General features: G+C 58.9%; 1 protein-coding gene across 1 annotated transcript in view; it reads left to right on the top strand.

The window, feature by feature from the left end:
- The window catches only part of HMCN2 (hemicentin 2), a 30539-nt gene that overhangs the window by 1764 nt on the left and 5822 nt on the right, over positions 1–22953 (top strand). The window contains exons 3-53 of the mRNA XM_030461498.1: positions 277–435; positions 627–749; positions 993–1164; positions 1511–1617; positions 1908–2028; positions 2121–2384; positions 2537–2681; positions 3002–3123; positions 3210–3482; positions 3581–3722; positions 4263–4390; positions 4606–4719; positions 4888–5037; positions 6021–6215; positions 6562–6657; positions 7052–7176; positions 7450–7594; positions 7675–7787; positions 8001–8157; positions 8314–8497; positions 9464–9591; positions 9735–9843; positions 10154–10323; positions 10859–10954; positions 11173–11349; positions 11613–11767; positions 12063–12186; positions 12367–12542; positions 12685–12767; positions 15626–15852; positions 16177–16290; positions 16536–16678; positions 16856–17006; positions 17209–17427; positions 17652–17765; positions 17833–18020; positions 18184–18280; positions 18657–18929; positions 19037–19227; positions 19314–19395; positions 19634–19770; positions 19894–20035; positions 20288–20435; positions 20654–20781; positions 20875–21031; positions 21119–21240; positions 21474–21638; positions 21724–21831; positions 21934–22068; positions 22282–22416; positions 22528–22718. Coding sequence (XP_030317358.1) covers positions 277–435; positions 627–749; positions 993–1164; positions 1511–1617; positions 1908–2028; positions 2121–2384; positions 2537–2681; positions 3002–3123; positions 3210–3482; positions 3581–3722; positions 4263–4390; positions 4606–4719; positions 4888–5037; positions 6021–6215; positions 6562–6657; positions 7052–7176; positions 7450–7594; positions 7675–7787; positions 8001–8157; positions 8314–8497; positions 9464–9591; positions 9735–9843; positions 10154–10323; positions 10859–10954; positions 11173–11349; positions 11613–11767; positions 12063–12186; positions 12367–12542; positions 12685–12767; positions 15626–15852; positions 16177–16290; positions 16536–16678; positions 16856–17006; positions 17209–17427; positions 17652–17765; positions 17833–18020; positions 18184–18280; positions 18657–18929; positions 19037–19227; positions 19314–19395; positions 19634–19770; positions 19894–20035; positions 20288–20435; positions 20654–20781; positions 20875–21031; positions 21119–21240; positions 21474–21638; positions 21724–21831; positions 21934–22068; positions 22282–22416; positions 22528–22718 — 7620 coding nt within the window. The remainder of the gene's footprint in view (positions 1–276; positions 436–626; positions 750–992; positions 1165–1510; positions 1618–1907; positions 2029–2120; positions 2385–2536; positions 2682–3001; positions 3124–3209; positions 3483–3580; positions 3723–4262; positions 4391–4605; positions 4720–4887; positions 5038–6020; positions 6216–6561; positions 6658–7051; positions 7177–7449; positions 7595–7674; positions 7788–8000; positions 8158–8313; positions 8498–9463; positions 9592–9734; positions 9844–10153; positions 10324–10858; positions 10955–11172; positions 11350–11612; positions 11768–12062; positions 12187–12366; positions 12543–12684; positions 12768–15625; positions 15853–16176; positions 16291–16535; positions 16679–16855; positions 17007–17208; positions 17428–17651; positions 17766–17832; positions 18021–18183; positions 18281–18656; positions 18930–19036; positions 19228–19313; positions 19396–19633; positions 19771–19893; positions 20036–20287; positions 20436–20653; positions 20782–20874; positions 21032–21118; positions 21241–21473; positions 21639–21723; positions 21832–21933; positions 22069–22281; positions 22417–22527; positions 22719–22953) is intronic.

The following is a 22953-nucleotide window of genomic DNA, read 5'->3' on the forward strand; positions in this document are numbered from 1 at the left end:
GCTGCTATGGGGGGTTGGGGATGGTTTGGGGTGTGGGGATAGATGTGCGAATCCAGCTGCTTCTGTGGGGTCCTCAAATGGTTTTAATCATCATTAGTGGGGAGAGAGGGGCAGATCATGGTGGCACCATCCCTCTGCTCTGCCTGTGCTCGGGCTGATTCCAGCAAACTGGTGCAATTCCTCCCCAGGAGCAGAGCCTGGGGAGGATCTTGCAGTGAGGAAGAGCTGAGCCCTGGGTGGCTTGGAGCCTGTGCCACGTCCTTCTCTTTGCTGTAGGGTGGAGGGGACTGCCCGGAGATGAGCGTGGGAGCCATCAGGTTGGCTGTGGAGGTCTCACACCCTGGATCCTTTGTCTACGTCTTCTCGGATGCTCGGGCCAAGGATTATGAGGAGCAGGAGGAGCTGCTGCAGCTGCTGCAGCAGAAGCAGACCCAGGTGGGACGTGCTGCTCCTGCTCCCCTGCCTTGGGATGGGCGCTGCAGCGCTGACCTCCCCGTGTTGCTCTTTGGGGGGGGGGTGAATTTCACATCCCCTGCTGTCTCCTTGGGCTGGGGGGCTGCTGGCTCTGTCCCCTCCCTGGGATGGATACCCACCAAGGGGTGCCATGGGGGGTGTTGCTGTGGCAGGTGGTGTTTGTGCTGACGGGGGACTGTGGGGACAGGAGCCACCCCGGGTACCGGGTGTACGAGCGCATCGCTGCCACCAGCTCGGGGCAGATCTTCCACCTGGACAAGCAGCAGGTGACAGAGGTGAGCAGGGTGACCTGCAGGAGGAAGGGTGAGGTGGTTGGAGGTACGTGTCATCCAGGATGGCAAAACTGCTCTTAGATCCTCCCCGGGGTTAATCCTCATGCTCCAGGTTCTCTGGGAGCCCCTGTTTTGCAGCCGTGCCTGAGGTTCTCACCCAACGCAACAGAAAATTGCTCCCAAAATGGGCCTGCCAGGTGGTGAGGGGGAATCTGGGTTAATCTTCCCCTTTTTTCCTACCTCCAGGTGCTGAAGTGGGTGGAAGAGGCTATCCAGGCCTCCAAGGTCCACCTGCTCTCGATGGATCGTGAGGATGGTGGGGAGAACACATGGCCTGTCCCCTTTGACTCCAGCCTGAAGGAGGTCATCATGTCCCTGAGTGGTCCTGCTCCAAGGATTGAGGTCCGGGATCCAGCAGGTAGGAACCCAGGGGAAGGGGAACGGGTTGGAAGGTGATGTTTTGATTCCTGGAGAGCTCTCCTAACAGGATAAACATGGAGACTGCAGGTGTGAGGATCACCAAATCCTGCACAAAAAAACCTTAAATGAAAAAAAAGCAATGAACTGCAAAGGCCTCATAAAGCACCAGGTTCATCCTACTCTGCTCTCCTCCTGGCCTGGCTTTGCCTCTGGTTTTAGGAGGGTTTTCTCTGCTGCCCTGGCTGCAAGAGCTTGGTGGTGGGCTCTGCACCATGATGAGCCTTGGAGGAGGAGATTCCTGGTCACCCAGGCTGCCCATCCCAGAGCTTCACTGGCTGTTGCAGGAAAGGTCCTCAAGAAAGGCCAAGGGCTGAAGGAACTGCTCAGCATCCCCAACTCAGCCACGGTGCTGGCTGTGGAGCCCCAGGAACCAGGCACGTGGTTGGTCACGGTATGTTGTTGGCAGACTCCCTCCCCATCACCTGGGGACATGGACTTCCCTCCATCTCCCTCCAGCCAGGCAGAGGACACGGGGATGGGCTGGAAGGGCTTGGCTGCCACTCCCTCCCTCCCCCATCACGTCCCCCCCATCACGTCCCCCCCATCACGTCCCCCCCATCACGTCCCTCCCATCACGTCCCCCCCATCACGTCCCCCCGTCCCCCATCACCCCCCCCATCACCTCCCCCATCACCTCCCCCATCCCCTGCCCTCACTACATTCTTCTCACTCTGCTTCCAGACCCAGAGCAGTGGCCGCCACTCTCTGAGGATCACAGGAATCAGCAGCATTGATTTCCAAGCCAGTTTTTCTACCCAGCCAGACTTCGATGCCATCCAGCCCAGGCAGCGACCAGTGCAGGGTGAGGCTGGGCTGGCTGGAGACAGGGATGCTGGGGTTGTTTCTTGCAGATGGGGACATGGCTGGGTTCTTTTTTCTCTTCCCTCTCCCCAGGTCTGCCCATCTCTGTGGTGGTGAACTGCACTGGTCTGAAGCCCCCTGGGTACTTGCAGGAGATTGAGCTCTTTGACACCTCCGGCCACCTTCTCCTCTCACTGCCCATGCAGCTCCTCTCCAACACCTCCTCGGGGCAGCTCTGGGTGGCTTCACCCCTCCATGTCCCCCCAGGAGACTTCCTGCTGAAGGTGAAGGGCAAAGACATCCAGGGCCACCCCCTGCATCGCTTCTCTGGTGTCACCTACACCAGTGTGGTCCCTGGTGAGTGGTCCCCACCCTCCCTAAGTATTAAGAAGGAACCAGAGGCTCCACAACTGCCTCTGCTTTGGTTTCTGCTTGGGTATTATTTTTTTAATCCTATTTCCCATCTCCCAAGGAGTGTAATATGTGTGCTGGTCCACAATTACTTTCAGGTCTACCCAAAGTGAACATCTCCAGCAAGATCCAGGCTTACATCCGTGAGCCCCAGCTGATCTCCTGCTCTGCATGGAGTGAGATTCCCTTCTACCTGCAGCTCAGCCATGGTAGGATGAAGCTTGGGGAAGAACAGTTCTTCAGGTGAGCTTCTAGTTTGGCCTAGAGGGGTCAGCAACATCCCCCAGAGCTCTGCTGGCTCGAAGGATGCTGTGTGCTGGATGGGTACCTGCAAGCTCTGAGCATCCCAAAAGGGCAGAGGAAAGCCCTGAGGGATGGGCAGGTGGGAATGCATCCCTGTGCCTCCCTCAGGTGGAAATGAGTTGGAACTGAATGGTTGGACTTGATTATCCCAGAGGTCTTTTCTAATCAAAATGTTTCTATGGGTCTATGAAAAAAGTCCCAAGGTTTTGGAGCAGGGTGGTGGCATGGGGGTGACCCTGAAGCCTCTCTCCTTTTCCTAGGAGTTCAGGGAACATCAGCTGGTTGATCCCTGTGGTGTCCAAGAATGATGAAGGGTTTTATGAGTGCACTGCCACAAGCAAGGTCGGGGTGACCCGGGCTCACACCTACGTCTCTGTCTCAGGTGGGGACAGCTGGTGCCAAACCTCAGTCAGTGCCCACCGTTCCCTGGGGCTGTGTGTCTGGGCTCATTTCACCCCACCCTTGCAGAGCCACCACCACGTCTCATAGCCCCAGCCAACATCACAGCTTCCCCGGGTCAAGATGTGGTCATGTCTTGCCGAGTTCTGGCCACCGTGCCCTACAACCTGACCTGGAGCTGGGATGGGAAGGTGGCACAGTCAGGGGATGGCCGGACCAGGCTCCTGCACAACAATTCCCTGGAGATCACCCACGTGCAGCCAGGGGATGGGGGGCTCTACGAGTGTGTGGCCCAGAGTGCCTACGGCACTGCCACTGCCTCCCTTTGGCTCTTCATCCAGGGTAGGCTCTGCCCCAGGTGGGGACCCTGCCTGTTTCTTGCCCCACTGGTGGGTGTTGGGTGGCACCCAGGGGCTGAGCCCATCTCCCACCCCATGCAGAGGTGCCGTGGGTGATGGTGGACCCCAGCCCCCAGCGTTTTGGCAGGGGACAGGAGCTGAGGCTGAACTGCACAGCCGGGGGCCACCCCCCACCCCACACCTCCTGGAAGCGTTGGGGCTGGGTGCTGCAGCAGGATGAGAGGTAAACCCTGGGGGTGGGGGGGCTTCCCGTGGGAGAGGGGCCTGGGGTAGCTCTGGAAAGAGGAAAGGAACTGCAACATCCCCAACCCATGCACCTCACCTGGCTGGTGTGCTGCTAGTCCTAATTTCATGGATTTATTTTTAGGCCATCTGGTCTTATCCAGGTCATTGTCCCCACCACGGGGGACTGGAGGTGCTTTGCACACCTGGTGTGCACTCAAGCCACAAATAATACTCCTTGTTCTTTCCCTTAATTTCCTCTGCTTTTCTGCTCCCACCTCCCTGCCCGGGTCAGGCTGTGAGTGCTAGAGTGAGCTTTGGGGAAGGTTATTTTTTGACTTCAGAGATGAAAAAGCCCAATTCTCGATGCTTTTCCCCCATTCCAAGCAGCATCCTGCCCTGCAGCAGGAGGACAGAGCTGGCTTTGAGTGTTAGCCCAGATCTACCAACCCCGAGCACCTCCCAGCCACCTGGGATGACTTTGAGCCCACTCCTTTATTTCAGCAAGTTTTTCCCAGTTTCTCTTCCCTGTTTTTCACAGGGTGTTCACGGATCCCGGGGGTACCCTGCACATCCGGGCTGCTATCCCAGAGGATGCGGGGAATTACAGCTGCTATGCCAGCAACGTGCTGGGCTGGGACGAGCAAATCATCACCCTGGAGTTCACCGGTACCGGCTCCCCCCCTGGGCCAGCAGCATCCCGGGAAGGGGAGGGATTTATCCTCCCTTCCTGCTGGGACCTTGCAGCCTCACACCTCTGGGATGAGGCTGTCTGTGATGGAGGGGACTGGGGGGGGGGGCAACTCCCCCTGGGCTCCAGGGTCCCTTTGGGGTGCAGGGCACCTCATCTGGTCACCCAAGCCACCTCTCCCCCCGTGGTGCAGAGCCTCCGGCCATCCTGGCTGTGACACCCAACCTGAAGGCTTTGGTGGGAGAAGATGTCACCCTGGAGTGCTGGGTTTCGGGGGTACCCCCACCTCACATCGTCTGGTACAGAGGTGAGCCTGGGACAGAGCTGGGGACCCAACCCGTGCACCAGGGACCCTCCACCCCCCTGCAGGGACACCCCGTGGTTTGGGGGTGGGTGGGTGGTCCCTTGGACCATCAGCAGCGGGGAGGGGACCCCTGGAAGCACAGGGGGTGCTGATGTGGGGGTCTCGGGGCAGGCGAGCAGGAGGTGGCAGCGTTCCCAGCCGGCACCCGGCGAGCGATCCTGCGGCTGCAGGCGGTGCGGGAACGGGATGCGGGATCCTACATCTGCCAGGCCCGCGGGGAGTCCGGCACCGCCTCCGAGGGCACGGCGCTGGATGTGGGCTGTGAGTCTCCGCCTTTTCTCTTGCCTGCCCCCAGGTGCTTTAGCCACTTCCACCGTCCCCCCTTCCTTCCTTTCCCTCCTTTCCCTCCTTCCCCTCCTTCCCCTCCTTCCCCTCCTTCCCCTCCTTCCCCTCCTTCCCCTCCTTCCCCTCCTTCCCCTCCTTCCCCTCCTTCCCCTCCTTCCCCTCCTTCCCCTCCTTCCCCTCCTTCCCTCCTTCCCCTCCTTCCCCTCCTTTCCCTCCTTTCCCTCCCTGCCGGTTCAGCTCCCACTTGCTGCTTCCCCAGTGCCCCTCACCCCAGCTCCAGGCTGCTCCAAGGTGGTGTGGGATCAGTGCTCAGGACAAGCTGGTTGGAGCCCCATGGGGATTCCTGAGGGCTGGGAGGAAGGATGAGGCTCAAAAAGTGGCAGGAGAGTGGTGTGGGTGCTGTTACAGAATGACAGAAAGTTATGGGGTGGAAGGGACCTCAAAAGATCCTGGAGTCCAACCCCCCCTGCCAGAGCAGGGGACATTTGCTACTGCATGGGACACAACAGCTTGGGACAAGACTGGGGTGCAGAGTGGCCATAGGTGGGGGTTGGCTCCCGTGTGTCCAAAAATCCAGGTGCCCCAGTGGATGCTGAGGGCTTCCCAGCAGAGCAGAAGGGATGGAAGAGCCTGGAGAGGAGGTGCTGAGTTGGAGGCAGTGAGGCTTGAAGTGATTGAAAGGTGAAAGGCTTGAAGGTGGAAAAGCACGAGGGGCTTTCCTGAGCCAGGGGGGTGCTGAGAAAAGCACTGGAAAAGTGCTGGGAAATGATGGAAAGTGTGGTGGCTGTGACAGCTTTGGAAAAACACTAAAAGCATTCAGCTGATGGGTGACTCCTCAGAGCAGCTGGCTTGTGGGTTTTGCAGCCCTGTTTCTTCTCTGGGCCTGGCTGCACACAGACCCACTCTGGGGGAATCTGTGGGACCTGCCCCAGCCCCCCCTTCTGCTCTTTCTCCTCCAGCTGCCCCCCACTTCCCTGAACCCCTGGGGGACATGGCAGTCGAGGTTGGGCAGCATGTCAGCCTGCTGTGCCACGTCCAGGGCTCTCCCCGACCACGGATCTCCTGGTTCCGGCAGGATGGGAAGCCCATGATGGGCTGGAATGGCCCCCATGGTGTTTCCATCCATCCAGAAGCTGCTGAGCTCCTCATTGACAGTAAGAGAGCTGAGTGGTGGAGAACATGTGAATATTCTGCCCTAGTGCATGCTTAGTGTCACCCCTGGATGCTCTCCCCCAGTGGGAGAGCATTCTTTTTGACACAAGGCACCCACTCTTTTTTGACACATTGCACCCACTCTTTTTTGACACATTGGCTCTATTTGCACTTTTTTTTTTTACTTCTGCAAGCTTGAGCTGTGCACTAAAACAGCCTCCAGCTCTGGGACTTCAGGGTCTCTCCCCCATCAGAAGAGGTGGGAGGGCAGGGGATGGTGGTGTCACCCCAGCCTGGAGCTGCCCCTCCAACCCCACCAGGCTCAGCCTTCCCTCTGCTGTGCCCCAGGTGCCTCTCTGGATGACCAAGCTGTCTACATCTGTGAAGCCCAGAACAAGTTTGGGAAAATCCAAGCAGAAGTCAAGCTCACGGTCACCGGACATGGTTTGGTTTTAGGAGCTTTGGTTGGGGTTTGGATCCCAGCTGGGAGCGAGTGGCAGACCCAGACCCAAGTAGCCACATCTGCTCCTCAGCTGGCCATGGGCAATGCTCAGCAGCCCCTTCCAAGCACAGGGCTTGGATGATGCACTTCCAGCTCTTTGGCTTAATGCACTGACATGGGCTCGAACCCAAAATGTCAAAGAATATCCCCAAATTCTTAGAGGAGCTGAATGTCTGAGCTCAGGCCAAGCCAAGGTCTGGACCTTGGATGGAAGGAAGGAAGGAAGGAAGGAAGGAAGGAAGGAAGGAAGGAAGGCAATCCAGATCTGTTCCCCTGAACGTTCCTTGCTGGTTTGTCTCCAGTTAATTCTGTTTCACTTTCTCCTCTTCCAAGCAGCCCCAGAAATAGCTCTTGCATCCCCTGAGGTTCATGTTCTCCTGGGCCAGGCTGTGTCTCTGCCCTGTGTGATCCTGGCTGGCAGACCCTTCCCAACCCGTCGCTGGCTGAAGGACAGGCAGCTGGTGAGGCTCCCGTGTCCCCCAGATGGGTGGGTGGGTGGGTGGGTGAAGCAGAGCCCTGCAGCAGGGGCTGTGCTGTAGGATGGGTGCTCCAACCTCCTGGGCTGGTGGTGAAAGATACCAGGGGAAGGTTTGTGTTGGGTGAGGGTAAGTTGGTTGTTTACCACATCAGATTCTTCCTCCTGCTGAAGGATCAGGTTCTAGATGTGGCCCAGTGACACAGGGGTATGGCAGTGATTGTCCCTCCCATCTGTCCCACTCTCTGCCTGTCCCCAGGTAGCCCCAAGCAGCCACTACTCCATCCAGGCTGATGGGAGCCTGCACGTGGCCCAAGCATCCCAGGGGGACACGGGGAGGTACACTTGTGAGGTGACAAATGCCCTTGGCTCACACCAGCAGGACGTGTCCCTGGTTGTTCTGGGTGAGTACCTGGGTGCTGTGCATCCCTGCTCTCCTTTTGGTGGATGTGGCCCTGGGTGAGGTGACTTTCTCCCTTCCCAGTTCCTCCCAGCATTGAGCTGGGCCCTGTTCATGTCACTGCCACCGAAGGAGCAGCTGTCACTCTGCAGTGCAATGCCACCGGGGTGCCACCCCCTACTGTCACCTGGGCAAAGGTAGGCGACAGGGACAGCCAGGCTGGGGGTCCCCCTTGGGTGCACAGAAAGGTGTTTGGAGGGGATGTAGCTCATCAGGGTGGCTGTAGCTGTCCTGTGAGGTGACATCAAGGGAAGCTGAGACCCAGAGAGGGTCTTCTTGCCCTTGGGATGCTCAGCTTGGGGCAGTCTCTGCTCTTCTCCTTCCTCCCTTCCTTTCCCTTTCCTCTGCAGGGCACAGAACCCATTTCACTCAACCCACGCTACCGCCTTGACCCTGATGGGGCCCTTCTGATCCCTTCAGCCTCCCCTGAGGACATGGGGACCTATTTCTGCACAGCCACCAATGCAGGAGGTTTCTCCAGCCGGGACGTTCAGCTCTCCATCAGCAGTGAGTGCCCTGGCTCTGGTTCCAGAGAGGGATTTGCTGGGAGATCAGGATCTCCAAGCTTCCTTAACCCCCTAACCAGGTGCCAGAGGGGTTTGCAGGGTGGGGGGGAAGAGCAGCAATGGAGTCTGTGGGGTACCTGAAAGGTTCCTGCACCAGCTGTGCTCCCTCTCCACCCAGCAAAGCCCAGGATCAGGGTGAATGGATCGCAGGGCTTGGATCCCATCCCCATCCTGGCTCTGCTTGGGCAGGAGACCACCCTGCCCTGTGAGGCTCAGGGCCATCCCCCTCCCACGGTGCTGTGGACCTGGGAGTCTCAGCCACTGCTTCTCAGCACCACCAGGTAAGGGGAGAATTGTGGGTGCCAGTGCCATGATTTCCTGGGGTTGTGTCCATCCAGGGGGATGTGGGGTCCGTGAAAGGATTCAGGGAGATGCAAAAAGCATCCCTGGCATCAAGGGGCTGATGCTTAATGCTCTGGCAGGATCTGAGGCAGTGCTCATGGGATGGAGAGCAGAGCAAGATCCACCACGTTTTTTTACCATCATATAAACATCTGGGATGGAGCAGCTGCTTCTGACCCCTTCAGGTGCCAGCCCTGGATGCAGGGACTGGGACGTGGGCTTGAAGGCCAGTTCTGCCCCAGTGGATGACTTCTGGTGGGGCAAATTCACTCATTGATTGTGTTGAGGCTGATGGCAGCCATGGGAGAGTCATTTGAAATGATTTAATGGATGGAGAAAACCTGGAGAATGGTTGGAAGCAGGACTGGCTTTCTCAGTATGATAACCCCATGCTGGAATGTGGTCCCTAAGACCTTGGAGTCAGTCACTTCTTTGATGTGGGCTGGGGAAGCAGGAATGCATCTTGGTTTGGCTCTTCTTGAGGGGCTGTGTTGAGCTGCTCCCCACATCTCAGCTGGTTTCTCCTCAGGGGGATTTATGGGAACACACCAGGAGGAATCTGGAGCCGTGGGCTGGGATGATGTTATGTCTGAGGAGCACTGGCCGGGAGAGCATGGCCAGCCCCAGCTGCAGGGGTTTAGGGCTCCATGGGGACCCCCGTCCCCCTTCATCTCCCCCAGGCTGGTGGCTTGTGCTGCTGCCTCCTGCTGAGCTCATGCAGGAGCTGAAAAAGGGGAATTTGTACCCATGGGTGACTCTTCCATCCTCCTTGCCCAGGAGGTGGCCCTGGGGACCTTCTTTGGTCTGTCAGGTTGATGGTGGGCTCTCAGCCCTTAGCTCCTGCCCAGGGATAGGTGATGGGTGACAGGGCTGTCCCACCCACCCAACTTTTCTGTTCTCCCAAGCTACAGCATCCTCCCTTCGGGGTCCCTCCACCTGGCCAAGCCCCAGTTGACAGACAGTGGCCTCTACACCTGCGTGGCCACCAACACCGTGGGGAACACCTCTCTCAGCTACAACCTGCATGTCCAAGGTGCCTTTCTGCTGGGTAAAATGCTCCTCCTGGGGGCCTGGATATACCACCAGGGTCCTGCATCCTCCAAGCCCTTGGCTGCTCATACATTCTGGTGCCAGGGTCTAAAGGTGACCCCAGCCTGAGGTCCCCTTTGTCCCCAGCTCCCCCCCAGCTGCTGATTGGTGATGGAGAAACCCACCTGACAGTTGTCACCAACCACTCCCTGAGGATTCACTGTCGTGCCACCGGTGTCCCCACACCCCAGATCCAGTGAGTACTGGGGGGGGGGGGTCCTGCCAGCCTTCCCCTGAGTGCACAGAGCTGAGGCAGAGCTCAGGATGGGTGCTCAGAATGGGTGATGGGGGAGCTGCAGCTTGGGGTGTCCCTTAGTGAGAAGCTCCATGCCCCTGGCATCCTGCTCTGGCCAGCAGCCAGGGCACTGCCTTGTCACCCTTTCCAGGTGACAAGGGAACAATCCTTGTTGCCAGCACCTTCTTCTTCACCCCTTTGGGGGGCAGAAATGGAGGGTGGGTGGTGGCAGGACAGACCAAGGACTCTCTGACTGTCCCCTCCCTTGCAGGTGGCTGAAGGGGGGGCACCCAGTGAGCCAGCAGGATGGTGTGGTGGTGTCTGAGGATGGTGGGACCCTGCTGATCACCCGGGTGGGGCTTGGTCATGAGGGGCTCTACATCTGCCAGGGCAGCAACCGGGCAGGGTTGGCCCAGGCAGAGGTGCAGGTTTCAGTGCAAGGTGAGTGCAGCATCAGGGGGGGAGCCCCACGAACCCAGCACCCATCTCCTGTCTCACCCCTTTGGGTGCCCAAAGAGGTGGGTGCTCTTGGCCCTGCTTTTGAGAGATGTGTGGTTGCTGGCTTGATCCATTGGGATCTTGCTCTTTGCTAACAAGACTGAGAGCTGATGGCCCCTTCAGCCACATCCTTGATCCATGCTTGATGGATGCATTCTGCTGGAGGGTTGACTCCATCCCTGTTTGCCAGAGCACCCCTTGGCTGGCACAGAAACCAGGGAGAGAAACCAGGGAGTGGGGGTCCATTCCTGGGAAGGATGGATATCCCATTGGGGTGGGCAACAACTTTTCTAGTGGACCTGAAGAGCAGTGGTGGCCCATGTGGGGACATGGTCCCCTCCCAGAGCAGGGTCTGAGCCCTGCCCACTGCTCTCCCATTATTTGGTGCCTGCTGAGAGCCCCAGGGAGCCCATCCCTGCCCCATGGCACTGCATGGCTGCAGCTGCTCAGAGTTGGTGACAGTGCTTGGGGCTTGCAGTGCCTCCCAACATCGAGCCCACTGTGATGGACCTGTCTGTCCTGGAGAATGGCACCGTGTCCCTGGAATGCCTGGCCTCAGGGCTGCCTGCACCCAGTGAGTCCATCCCATCCCATCCCATCCCATCCCATCCCATCCCATCCCATCCCATCCCTTCCCATCCCATCCCATCCTTCCCCTCCCCACCCCTTCTCATCTCATCCCATCCCATCCTATCCCATCCCATCCCTAGACTCTTGCTCGGGTGTCCCTGGGATGTCCCCAGGGTGTGTGGAACAGCAGCATTTCCCTCCTACATCCCTGTTTCCCTCCAGGCATCACCTGGTACAAGGGGAACAAGCAGCTCTCAGCAGGACCAGGCAGGATCCTGTCCAGGGATGGGAAGCACCTGGAGATCCAGCGTGCTCAGCTCTCTGATGCTGGCAGCTATCTCTGTGTGGCCTCCAACGTGGCTGGTGTCGCTGAGCTCTGGTACAGCCTGAGGGTGGCTGGTGAGTCCGTGGTGTGCATGGACTGACAGGGACTGTCCCAACCCCCAGGATGTGTCTGGGAGGTGGCTTTAGCAGAACCCCTGCCCCGTTCCCCTTTCCAGCCACAAAATCCCCTGTGTCCATCCCAAACACTCTCCTAGAAAACCCCACGTGGGATGGGGCTCACAACCCCACACAGGATGGGTATCACCATGGTGTCTCCTCCCCACCCTGGCCCTTTGGGACCCTGCTCCTTCAGGTGATGTTTCTCTGCCCTTCTCCAGTGCCTCCCCGGATCACAGCCAGCCCCAGCCCCCTCACCGTGGTGCTCAATGATCCAGTGACCCTGGAGTGTGATGCCATTGGGACCCCCACCCCGGTGCTGCTGTGGCTGAAGGATGGGACCCCGGTGCCCAGCGTGGTGGCAGGTGGCCCGCAGGTGATGGAAAGGGATGTCCCTCCAGGAAAAAAAACGAGGCTTTTCCTTACCCTGGGTTTAAAAAAAAAAACAAAGAAAGAAATCCTGGAACTGAGCAGGAACACCATGTGTCCCATCTTTGGTCCATAGGAGCAGGGCTCTGCTCAGCCCTGAGCTTGGGCTTTCTCACCAGGAGGGGGACAAACGGGCAGGGTGTCCCTGGGATGTGAAGCCCCCACCCATCCCTGTCCCTGCCTGGGACCCAACACCGGTTGGGTGCTCACCTGGGCTCTTTCTGCATCCTTGGGAAGCACAGATCCTCTCGGATGGGCGCACCCTGTCCCTGCCCACCCCACGCCTGGAGGACTCGGGGACGTACACGTGTGTGGCCAGCAGTGCCGTGGGGGAGGACAGACGTGAGACCACCCTGGAGGTGAGGTGTAAGTACCCCTTGTGCCCCCCCCCACGGCCCCTTCCCACCCATGGGCTTGGAGGTGATGTTGAGAACCGTGGGGCTGCTCCACCATCCCCTGGCAAAACACGTATGGAGGGGAGGGGGTGGCAAAGGGATTGGGGGGGGTGTCTGGGGGAAGGTGTTGCCCTGGAGTTGTGTTTTTCAGTGTCCCACGGTGACCTGGGGGAGGAGGAGCACAGCACGGTCCTTGTCAACCAGACGGTGACTCTGGAGTGCCGGGTCCCTGGGGTGTCCCCTCGGGGGTCCCGCTGGCTGAAGGATGGGACCTTGCTGACCCCAAAGCCAGGCTTGCAGCTCTTGGAGGATGGGGCAGTGCTCCAGGTGATGTTTTTGGAGGATTGCAGAGGGTGGGAGGGGAAACGGGGCTGGGAAGAGCCCCATGTCCCCCTCCCCATCCTTGGCAGAGGCCGTATGGATCCAGCTCTGTTACAGAACACCTCTGTGTCCCCTCCTGCTCCAGCAGATCAGGAAAGTCACCCTGCAGGACACGGGCAGGTACACGTGCCAGGTCCCTGGTCAGCCAGAGAAACACTACAGCCTCAATGTGTGGGGTAAGGGCCACTGCAGCTGAAATACCCCCCCAGAGGGGCAAAGAGAAAGTGTGTGTGTGTGTGTGTGTGTGTGTGTGTGTGTGCACAGATAAATTACACATCTAAACACATGGTTTATAAAGAAATACATTCTATGTATGAGTGAATGGTGTGTAATATAGCCTATATGTCTACTATAGATGTGGGTATATGGCTCAGAGGGATAGGCTGGATTACATACCATTTGTCTATCCATTAAATATGGATAAAACCTGGGGCAGTTGGCTGGCTTGGAAAGCATATTAAATATGCATATTAAAGCTCTGCAAAATGATGGGGCTGGATGCTGGAAGGGAATCCTCAGAAGAACAGGTGTCAGGGGGGGAAAAGGCAACCTCTGCCCGAGTCCTGAGGGATATTTTGGTGACAATGCAGAGAGAAGTCTTTCCAAAATTGGGACAGGAGAGCAAAGGGACTTCCTTGTGGTTGCCACGGGTTCTTTATCCTCTCTTTTCATGCAGTCAGAGCTGTGGCTGCTGCAGGCAGCACCCCAGTGCTGTCCCCCTGCCCTAGGATGCCAGTGGTGGTACCCAGGCAGGTACCAGGAGAGGTACCTGGTACCCAGGCAGGTACCAGGAGGGGTACCTGGAACCCAGGCAGGTACAGGAGGGGTACCTGGTACCCAGGTGGTACCAGGAGGGGTACCAGCTGCTTTCACCTTCTTGATCTCAGCATCCTTGCAGCCTCCCAGCCAACTCAGCACATCCAGAGTGCCAGGGGCTGAGCCAGGGTTTGGCTTTTCTTGAGGATGCTTTAGCCCAGCTGCTGGAAGTCCTGCAGGCAGGGAGCCAGGGAGTGGAGGAAATCCAGTTGTTCCGATCCAGGCTTGTTCCTGCAATCCCTTTCCAGGGAAGTGTTTGCATGTCTGGTGTCCTGGCTCAAGCAGATTGTTTGGGTTCTGCTGTTTTTTGTTTGTTCAAGGTTTCTGGGTGTTGGGGTTTTTCTCCTACAATGTGATCTCCCTCAGGGGAAGGAGTTACCATTTTCCAGCCAGCTGAGTTGTTCTCTTGCTATCCCTGGGCCTGACCTGGGCCCCTCGCTCTCTCCAGGAGGGAAAATTGGAAACACATGGAGCGAGCAGAATGGAAATCATAGAATCATAGAGTCACAGAATTGGCTGGGTTGAAAGGGACCTCAGAGATCATCAAGTCCAACCCTTGATCCACTCCTGCTGCAGTTCCCAGCCCATGGCACTCAGTGCCACATCAAGGCTCTTTTTAAATCTCTCCAGACACGGAGAATCCACTACTTCCCTGGGCAGCCCATTCCAATGCCTGATCACCCTCTCCAGAAAGAAATTCTTTCGAATCTCCAACCTAAACCTCCCCTGGCACAACTTGAGACCCTGCCCTCTTGTCTTGCTGAGAGTTGACTGGGAAAAGAGCCCAACCCCCCCCTGGCTCCAACCTCCTTTCAGGGAGCTGGAGAGAGTGATGAGGTCTCCCCTGAGCCTCCTCTTCTCCAGCCTCAACACCCCCAGCTCCCTCAGCCTCTCCTCATAGGATCTGTGCTGGATCCCTTCACCAGCCCAGTTGCCTCCTTTGGACCTGCTCCAGCACCTCAATCTCCTTCCTGAGCTGAGGGGCCCAGAACTGGACACAGGACTCAAGCTGTGGCCTCACCAGGGCTGAACACAGGGGCAGAATCCCTTCCCTGGACCTGCTGGCCACGCTGTTCCTGAGCCAGCCCAGGATGCCATTGGCCTTCTTGGCTACCTGGGCACACTGCTGGCTCATGTTCAGCTTCCTGGCAATCCAAACTCCAAGGTCTCTGTCTGGCTGCTCTCCAACCACTCTGTCCCCAGCCTGGAGCTCCCCATGGGGTTGTTGTGGCCAAAGTGCAGGAGGGAGGAAAAGGAAAACCAGAGACTGGGTAAATCCACTCCCAGGTGATGCTGAAAGGTTGTCACCTCGGTGCCATTTCTGTGCCCAGGGGGGTCAGAGCTGGGGGAATGGCCACAGGGCTGTACTGGGAAAGGGAAAGCCCAGGAGGTCACTTCCTGCTGGTGCCAGGAGCAAACGGGATCAGGCTGGGAAGGATTCATGGATACACTGCAACTAAACCAGATTGGAGTCAGGAAAAGCAGCGACACAAAATGGCCCTGAGGAAGCAGCATTTGGGCTGAGGGGCTCAGCTGCACCCTGCAGGGGTCCGTTGGAATCAGTCAGAACCTGTTCAAACCCATTCCAACTGGTTCAATCTGGTTCCAACTGGTTCCGACCGGTTCTGACTGGTTCTGTGCAGTTCTGACCCAACAAATCACCTCAGAGCCTGCCTGGAGTCTGCTCCAGCAGGAAAAGCTGGGAAGAGGGGGGGAAAAAGATCTCCCAGGGGAGTTTTCCCATCCCATCCCAGCTCCAGGACCCTCAGGGAAACCCGGGATGGGGCAGGACCTGGGTGGGGCCCCTCAGGTGTCACCGGATCCCTCCTGGCTCCATCAGAGCCTGGCAGCAGCTCCCACCTCCTCTGCAGGGACAATTCTCCCTGTCTGGAAGGGACGTGTCCCACCTGACCCTCCCACTCTTCCTCCCACTCTGGATTCATGGATTCATGATTAATCAATCACTTGAGTTGATCAGAATTGATTTTGATAAAATAATTAATAATTATTAATTAATAAGGCAGCCCTTCCTCCAAGCTGCCTCCCTCAGCAGGGCTTCTGGCAAGTGGCAGGGAAAGAGGAATTTCTTTTTTTATGTATCTAGTTCAGAAATCGAGAGAAATGAAAGGGTTTTGTTGTGTTTCCCCCTGGCTTTAATCACAGCAGCTGAACCTACCTGAGCTTGGGTCACGCTCTCTGGTGGGGGGATGAAGCACCAGGAATCCTGAATGGGTGCTGATGCTGATCTGTGTCCTTACAGCCAGCCCTGTGTTCTCTAGAGATGCTCCCCATGCTGCTGCTGCTGCAGAAGAAGTTGCAGTGCTCATCAGCAACCCCATCTCCCTGCTCTGCGAGGCTCTGACATCCTTGTCTCCCAACATCACCTGGCTCAAGGATGAAGTTCCCCTCAAAGAGTCTGGGAACATCCAGCTCCTCCCTGGTACCTTTTGTGGGGTCCACAGACCCCTTGGTCTGGACCTGTGGTGGTGGGACTGGGGCTTTTTTGGGGTCTGGGTGTAATCCAAAGCAGTGGGGTGGTGAGAAGTCAAGGTCCTGAACGACCTGAGGTGATGGGGTGGGTGCTGCTCTTGCTGCATCATCTGACAGCATCAGTGAGACAAGGCTGAGAAATGGGGGTCTGCACCCCTCGAACCAGGCTCCTGAGTGATCAGCAGCTCCCTTAAGATACCTCCTGCTGCTGCGTGGGGATCAAGTGCTGGGGCTCTGAGGGACAACTCTCTCAGGAGGTCCCTTTTTGCCCCAGGTGGCCGTGGGCTGCAGATCCTGAACGCCCAAGAGGAGGACAGTGGCACATACAGCTGCCTCGTGGGCAATGAAGCTGGGGAGGCTGTCAAGAGCTATGCTGTCAAGGTCCTGGGTGAGGGAACTCTTGGTGTCCTTCCTAATTCCTGCACTGATCCCACCACTTTAACTCTGGCCCTTCCCCCTGGGGATTATTGGTCACACCTGTACTTGCTCATGGCCATAAAAAGTCTCTGGTGTACCCTGGGGAGGACACAGGGTGTCATCTGAGGGTGTCAGCAGCACCCCAAAGTGCTGCCTGTCACTGATCAGAGCTCTGGAGGCTCTGCTCTCATCCCAGCTCTCTTCTCTCCCTGCTAGTTCCTCCTTGGATTGCCAGAGATGACCTTTTGGGGGAATTTGCCATGAAAGAGGTGAAAGCCAGGGTGAACAGCACAGTGACACTGCAGTGTGAGACCTGGGCTGTGCCTGAGCCAACCATCCAGTGGTACAAGGACAAGCAGGTGAGGTCCCAGCTGCAACCAGGGAGGAGCTGCTCGTTTTGGGGACCACCCCAGGTGGATGGAGTGGGAAGATGCCCTTTATCAGGCTGGTTGGCCTCAGTCCTACTTGTTGGGTGTGTAATCCTCTTCCTGTCCTTTTGCTCCTACCCTGCTTTTGGGGCTGGGCTCCCTGTGCAGCTCCTGGAAAGTTCCAGCCACCTCCAGATCCTCAGTGAGGGGCAAATCCTTCAGATCCAACCAGCCAGGGTCTCAGATTCAGGACACTACACCTGCGTGGCCACCAACCCCCTGGGGGAGGACAACAGGGACTTCATTGTGCATGTCCAAGGTGAGCTTTTTGGGGCCACCCAGTGTCCAGCAAGAGGAGGGGTCACTGGTGTGGGGCTTCTCCTGGGGTGGGGGCAAAGCAGGGTGAGGAGGAGGAGGGTTTGTATCTGCTTGGAGTATGGACATCTGCTCAGCACTGGTCAGGCTCTCTGGTTGCTCCTGGTCCCCCGTTGCCCACAGCTGACCCCAGCTTGTCCCTGCAGTGCCACCCCTCTTCCAGCAGCAACTGAGCCCCAACGAAGCCCTTGAGATCTTCTACAGGGAGGAAGACCAGGATGGGGAGGTGATAGAGCACCGCCAGGCCATCCTCAACCACCCCACTGCCCTCTACTGTGACACCAATGCCATCCCCCCCCCCAGTCTCACCTGGTACAAGGATGGGGAGCCCCTCTCCCCCGGCCCAGGGGTGTTGATGCTGCTGGGTAAGGGGCACAGACACCCACCAAGGGGTTTTGGGGGGGGGGGTTCCTGCAGCAATCTCATGTGCTGAGGGCATCTGGAGGAGGATGGACCCCATCCCCTTGCATGTTCAGCACCTGGGAGACCCCCAGGGTGACTGGGGCTGTGTGATGGGGTGCAGAGCAAGGTTGGTGGGGGGGAACCCTGGGACCTAGGGTTGATGCCCACCCCATCCCCTGCCCTGCAGGGGGTCGGGTGCTGCAGTTGCTGTCGGTGCAGGAGCAGGACAGGGGCAGGTACACCTGCCAGGCCACCAACACTGCGGGGTGGGACCGCCTGCACTATGACCTGGAGGTGCTGAGTGAGTATGGAGCTGGGATGGGAGGTGGATGGAGGCACAGGGCAACCCCGTAACCACCTCCTTCCAGCCCCCCCAGCTATCCACGGGGACAAGGTGGACCTGGCAGAGGAGGTGACAGCCACCATCAATGGCACTGCCCGCTTCAAGTGTGAAGCCACCGGGCACCCTTTGCCTGTGGTGTCCTGGCTCTGGAATGATGTTCCCATCCTGGCTGGCCCACGGCACCAGCTCCTGGAGGGTGGCACAGTTCTGCAGGTCTGTGTCACCGTGAGTAGGGTGGCTGTGGTGGGGAGGGACACTCTTCTGTCCCCTAGCAGGAGGCTGCATGGCCCTTGGCAGGTGTTGAGGTCCCTGGGGGAGCTCCAGCAGCCCCCTGGAGCTGGGCAGCCCTCAGTGGGGCTCTGCTCCCCCTCTTCAGGTGGCCATGGTGGAGGTGGGTGATGCTGGCAACTATGTGTGTGTGGCTGAGAACTTGGCTGGGTCAGCTGAGAAACGCTTTGCCCTCTCCGTGCAGGGTAAGGCACCCCCAGAGACCCTTCCCCAGGTTGCTGAATTATTCCCCATCTCCTCCTCTGCCAGCTGGAGTCTCACGTGGCTCCTGAACCCTGTGGCTGGCTCTGTCCCCTTCCTACTGGTCACACTCACCCCATGTGAGGAGGTGGAGGTGCTGGCACCCTCCAAGCAGCCGAGATGCTGGGTGCACGTTTCCTCCTGGGGAGGATGGAACAAGGTGGGACCAGCCCGGGTGCAGTCCCAGCCTGAGTTGCAGGGAGGCTGAGCCACCTCTAGGTGCTGACAGGACACTCAGGAACAGCCAAACTCATCCCCAGGGTCTGGGGACCCAGCTTTGCTCCCACCTCTTCACTAAGGGGGTGATTGCTCCCTCCCCAGAGCCCCCCCTCCTGGAGAGCCCCCAGACCAGCGAGGAGCAGATGGTGGCTCAGGGCTCAGACATCACCTTCACCTGCGAAGCCACCGGGTCCCCAGCACCAGCAGTGACCTGGCTGAAGGATGGCAAGCCCCTGGCACGGCAGGGCAACCGAGTGCCAGCTGGCCCACGGCTGAGCTTGGTGGCCGTGGGGCCAGCTGACTCAGGGGTGTACTCCTGCCTCGTGGCCAACAGAGTGGGGGAGGCCAGCAAAACCTTCCAGCTCCTGGTGATGGGTGTGTGTCTGCCCCTGAGGACGTGGAAGGGGTGGGCAGACAAGTTTTGGGGAGCAATGTGGGGGTGGGACGTCTCCCCCCCCTCCCCATCACCGTGCACCTTGCAGAACCACCCCGTGTCGAGGCTGCAGCCCATCCCACCGAGATGTCCGTGGCTGTGGGCACCCCACTGGAGCTGACATGTGTGGTGATGGGTGTCCCCATGCCCACTGTCACCTGGGAGAAGGACGGGCGGCCACTGGCAGGGCCCTGGCTCATGTCAGGGAATGAGAGCACACTCCACATTGAGAGCACACAGGTAGGGGAGCCTCTTTCTTCTCCCCACTTGGGTTTTCTTTGCACACCTCAATTTTTCTTTTTTTCCCCTCTCCTGGCTTTGCCCAGGTGGCTGATGCTGGCTTCTACACCTGCCTGGCCACTAGCCCTGCTGGGGAGGACAGCAGGAGCTTCCACGTCAGCATCCAAGGTAGCAGTGAGAGAAGGGTGTTCAGAGCTTTGGGGGACCCAAGAACCTGCAGGTTCCTGCACCTCTCCTGTGGGTGGCTGACGGGGAGAGCACCCAAACCTCCTTAGGAGGGGATCTGGAACAGAGCACGATAGCTCTGCAGGGCTGGGGGGGGCTACATGTGACTTCTGGGGACAGCCATGGGGGTGCACAACCTGCGTGGCACCAACCCCTGACTCACCTGGCACATGTCCCTCAGCACCTCTCAGCACCACGAGCATTGGAGAGACCCAGAGCATCACTGCTGTGCTGGGGGGGGACCTCATCCTGGAGTGCCCTGAGGATGCTGTGCCACCCTCACACATCGAGTGGCACTGGGAGGGCTCCCCACTACAGGTACCAGGGACAGGACCTGGGATGGGGATGGTCTGGGGTTCACCTTCACCCCAGCCCTGGTGGTTTAGGGGGGGGCTGATGTCTGGAGAGCTGCTGACAGGGGCTCCCCCCCGGGGTTGTCAGGAGGATGCTCACAGGCAGGTGCTGGCCGAGGGACGTGTCCTGCAGATCCGAGCCCTGGAGGTGGCAGATGGTGGGGAGTACAGCTGCAGGGCCACCAACACCCAGGGGGACACCAAGCTGCGCCTCCGCCTGCAGGTTCTGGGTGAGCAATGGTACCCGGCCCTGGGGCTTGGGATGGGCAGTATTTACTGTGGGATATCCCCAGGGTTGTTGGGGTAATGGGGAAAGAAAAGGGAGGGTTGGATGCTGCCCAGATCCCAGTGATGGGATGGGATGTTCTCCCTCCCTCCCTCTCCCCATCCCTCTCCCCATCCCTCCCTCCCTCCCTCTCTCCCCTCCTCCATCCCCTGAGCTCTCTCTCTGACTCTCTGGGGTTCTGCTGGTGCTGCTGCAGTGGCCCCAGAGATCCAACCGGGTCAGGAGGAGATGAGGGCAGTGCTGCAGGGCTCCGTGGTGCTGCCCTGCCAGGCAGAGGGATGGCCTGTGCCCCAGGTGACGTGGCAGAAGGATGGCCAGGTCCTGCCTCTTCGTGGGAGCAGCAGGTATCATCTTCTGCAGGGTGGTGGCACCAAGAGCTGGCTCTCAGCTGGTGTCACATCTATAGGTGTGTTGGTGTGCCTGCAGCAGGTACAGCATCATCACCCCAGGAAGGGCTGTGCTCTGTCCCCAGGCCAGCACAGTGGACATGTGTCACACATGGCTGGGATGGCACATGTCACCTTCCCACCCCCCATGGGGCTCCCTTGCTCTGCCTCCCCAGGCTGCAGCTCCTTCCAGGTGGCTCTCTCCAAATCGACCCCGTTCAGCTCCAAGATTCAGGTTATTACCTCTGCATGGCATCCAGCCCAGCTGGTTCTGACAGACGTGGCCTGGACCTCCGTGTCCTGGGTAAGCAGAGGAACCTGATGGATCCCTCCTGTTCTCATCAGTGCAATGATTTGCTGCTGGTCTCTGCTCACGGCTGCTTTGTCCCCCCTGCAGTCCCTCCCACCATCACCCCCGGGCCCTCCAACCTTACCCTGCTGGCTCAGCAGCCAGCCAGGCTGGACTGTGATGCCCAGGGGTCCCCCCAGCCCCATGTCAGGTGGGAGAAGGATGGACACCCCCTGCACCCACACCTCCTACCCAACACCTACAGGTACCTGTGCTGGAAGGTGGGGTTTGGCCCCTCTCCCTGCTCCCCACGGGGCAGGGGCTGACCCCAAGGTGTGCTCTGCCCATGCAGTTTGCAGTCTTCAGGGTCTCTGCTCATCTCCAGCCCTGGTCCCCAGGACGAGGGGCAGTTTGAGTGCATCACCACCAACACTGCTGGAGAGGCACGCAAGCTCTTCCACGTGTCCATCCACGGTGAGATCCTGGGACCTCTGGGTCTGGCCAGGAGCGGCTTTCCTGGGCTCTGTCACCACCTGGAGTGTGATGTGGGTGCAGCCCAGCCCCCTGCAGGGTTGGGACCCTCTAAAGGGCTCAGCATAGGAATGGGCAAGGGCCAAAAAAGGGGCAAAATCTATGCCTGTGTTCATGGGGGTGGGCTCCCCTTCAGCATTCCCAAGCAGCTCTGCTCACCTCCCTCCCCTCTCCAGTGCCCCCCACCATTGCTGATGACCTCAGGGATGTGGTTGTCACCCGGCTGTCCCCTGCAGTCCTCACCTGCTCTGCCTCTGGTGTGCCCCCCCCCACGCTGTCCTGGAGCAAGGAGGGGGCTCCGCTGGGCAGCCGAGGAGGGGGCTACCACCTCCTGCCCACAGGTATGGCATGGGACAGTACAGGCAGGGCAGGGGGGTCACTGCCAGCCCTCCTGCTGCCTCCCCCCCCTGCCTCCCATCTTCCCAGGAGCCCTGGAGATCAGGAAGGTGCTGCCTGCCCATGCTGGCCACTACACCTGCACAGCCAGGAGTGCTGCTGGCACAGCCCAAAAACACCTCCAGCTCACTGTGCAGGGTATGTGGGGTTCCAGGGGTCCGGCTCCTGGTGATCCTGCTCCCTGTGTCTTGGCCCACTTTTGGGGGGCCCAAAAGGGCAATGTTTCCCTGCCCCTTGCAGAGCCCCCCACCTTGAAGCCCCTGCCCAGCATGGTGATGGTGATGGTCAACTCCAGTGTGATGCTATCCTGTGAGGTGACTGGAGTCCCCCAGCCAGAGCTTACCTGGCAGAAGGATGGTGTTGGTATCACTGGAGGTGAGTGGGAGTCTGGCAGAGCCTGTGTTGCTTTGCCTAGAGAGAATTTTGCAAGTCCAGGGGCTGTGAAAGCATCCTGGCAAGGTGCTGGGTGGCACTGAGCTTGGATCTCCCTGGGGAATCCCCGGGAAGGGGCACTTCTGTAGGCAAAGCAGTCCCTGCACACACAGCTGTGCCATTCTCTCCTGCCTTCAATCCTGTCCATCCTCACAGGGCCAGGGCTGAAGGTGCTCCCCAATGGGCAGCTCCATCTCCCCCAAGCCTCCCCAGGGGATGCTGGCACCTACCTGTGTGTGGCTCACAACCCCGTGGGCACCGTGGCAGGGAGGACCAGGCTGATCGTGCAAGGTAAGGCAGGACCCAGGGCACTCACCCCCTTCCTCTTCTCAGCTCCCTCCCTGCTGCTTCTGGCCATGAAACGTGGTTGTCAAGGTGTGAACGTGTCCCTGCCCCTTCCAGTACCTCCCAGCATCACCGCTGGCCCACTGGAGCTGGCAGTCCGGGAGGGGATGGAGGTTCTGCTGCCCTGTGCTGCCCACGGTGTCCCTGAGCCTCGTGTGTCCTGGAGCAGGGAGGGAGCCCCAGTGGTGGGTGTCAGGGGGAAAGCTTCTATCCTGCCCTCTGGGGATCTGCTGCTCCGGGATGTCCAGGTGAGCACCATCTCCTCCTGTGGCTGAGCCAGCTGGGAGAGCTGCAAAACAAGCTGCAAAACCCTAAACCCTTCTGCTGAAAAGGAAGCCCAGGTGGTTCCGTGCTGTGCTGTGCTGTGTCCCTGCACTGGGGCTGGCAGGATGAGGTGTCACCTCCAAGCTGCCGAGCTGTGTCCCTGCTGCTTTCAAAAAGCAGAGGGAGAGCCCTGCTCAGTCCTTTGCAATGGGCTGGCTG

Source organism: Calypte anna, chromosome 17 (assembly GCF_003957555.1).
Source record: "Calypte anna isolate BGI_N300 chromosome 17, bCalAnn1_v1.p, whole genome shotgun sequence".
NCBI lineage: Eukaryota > Metazoa > Chordata > Aves > Apodiformes > Trochilidae > Calypte > Calypte anna.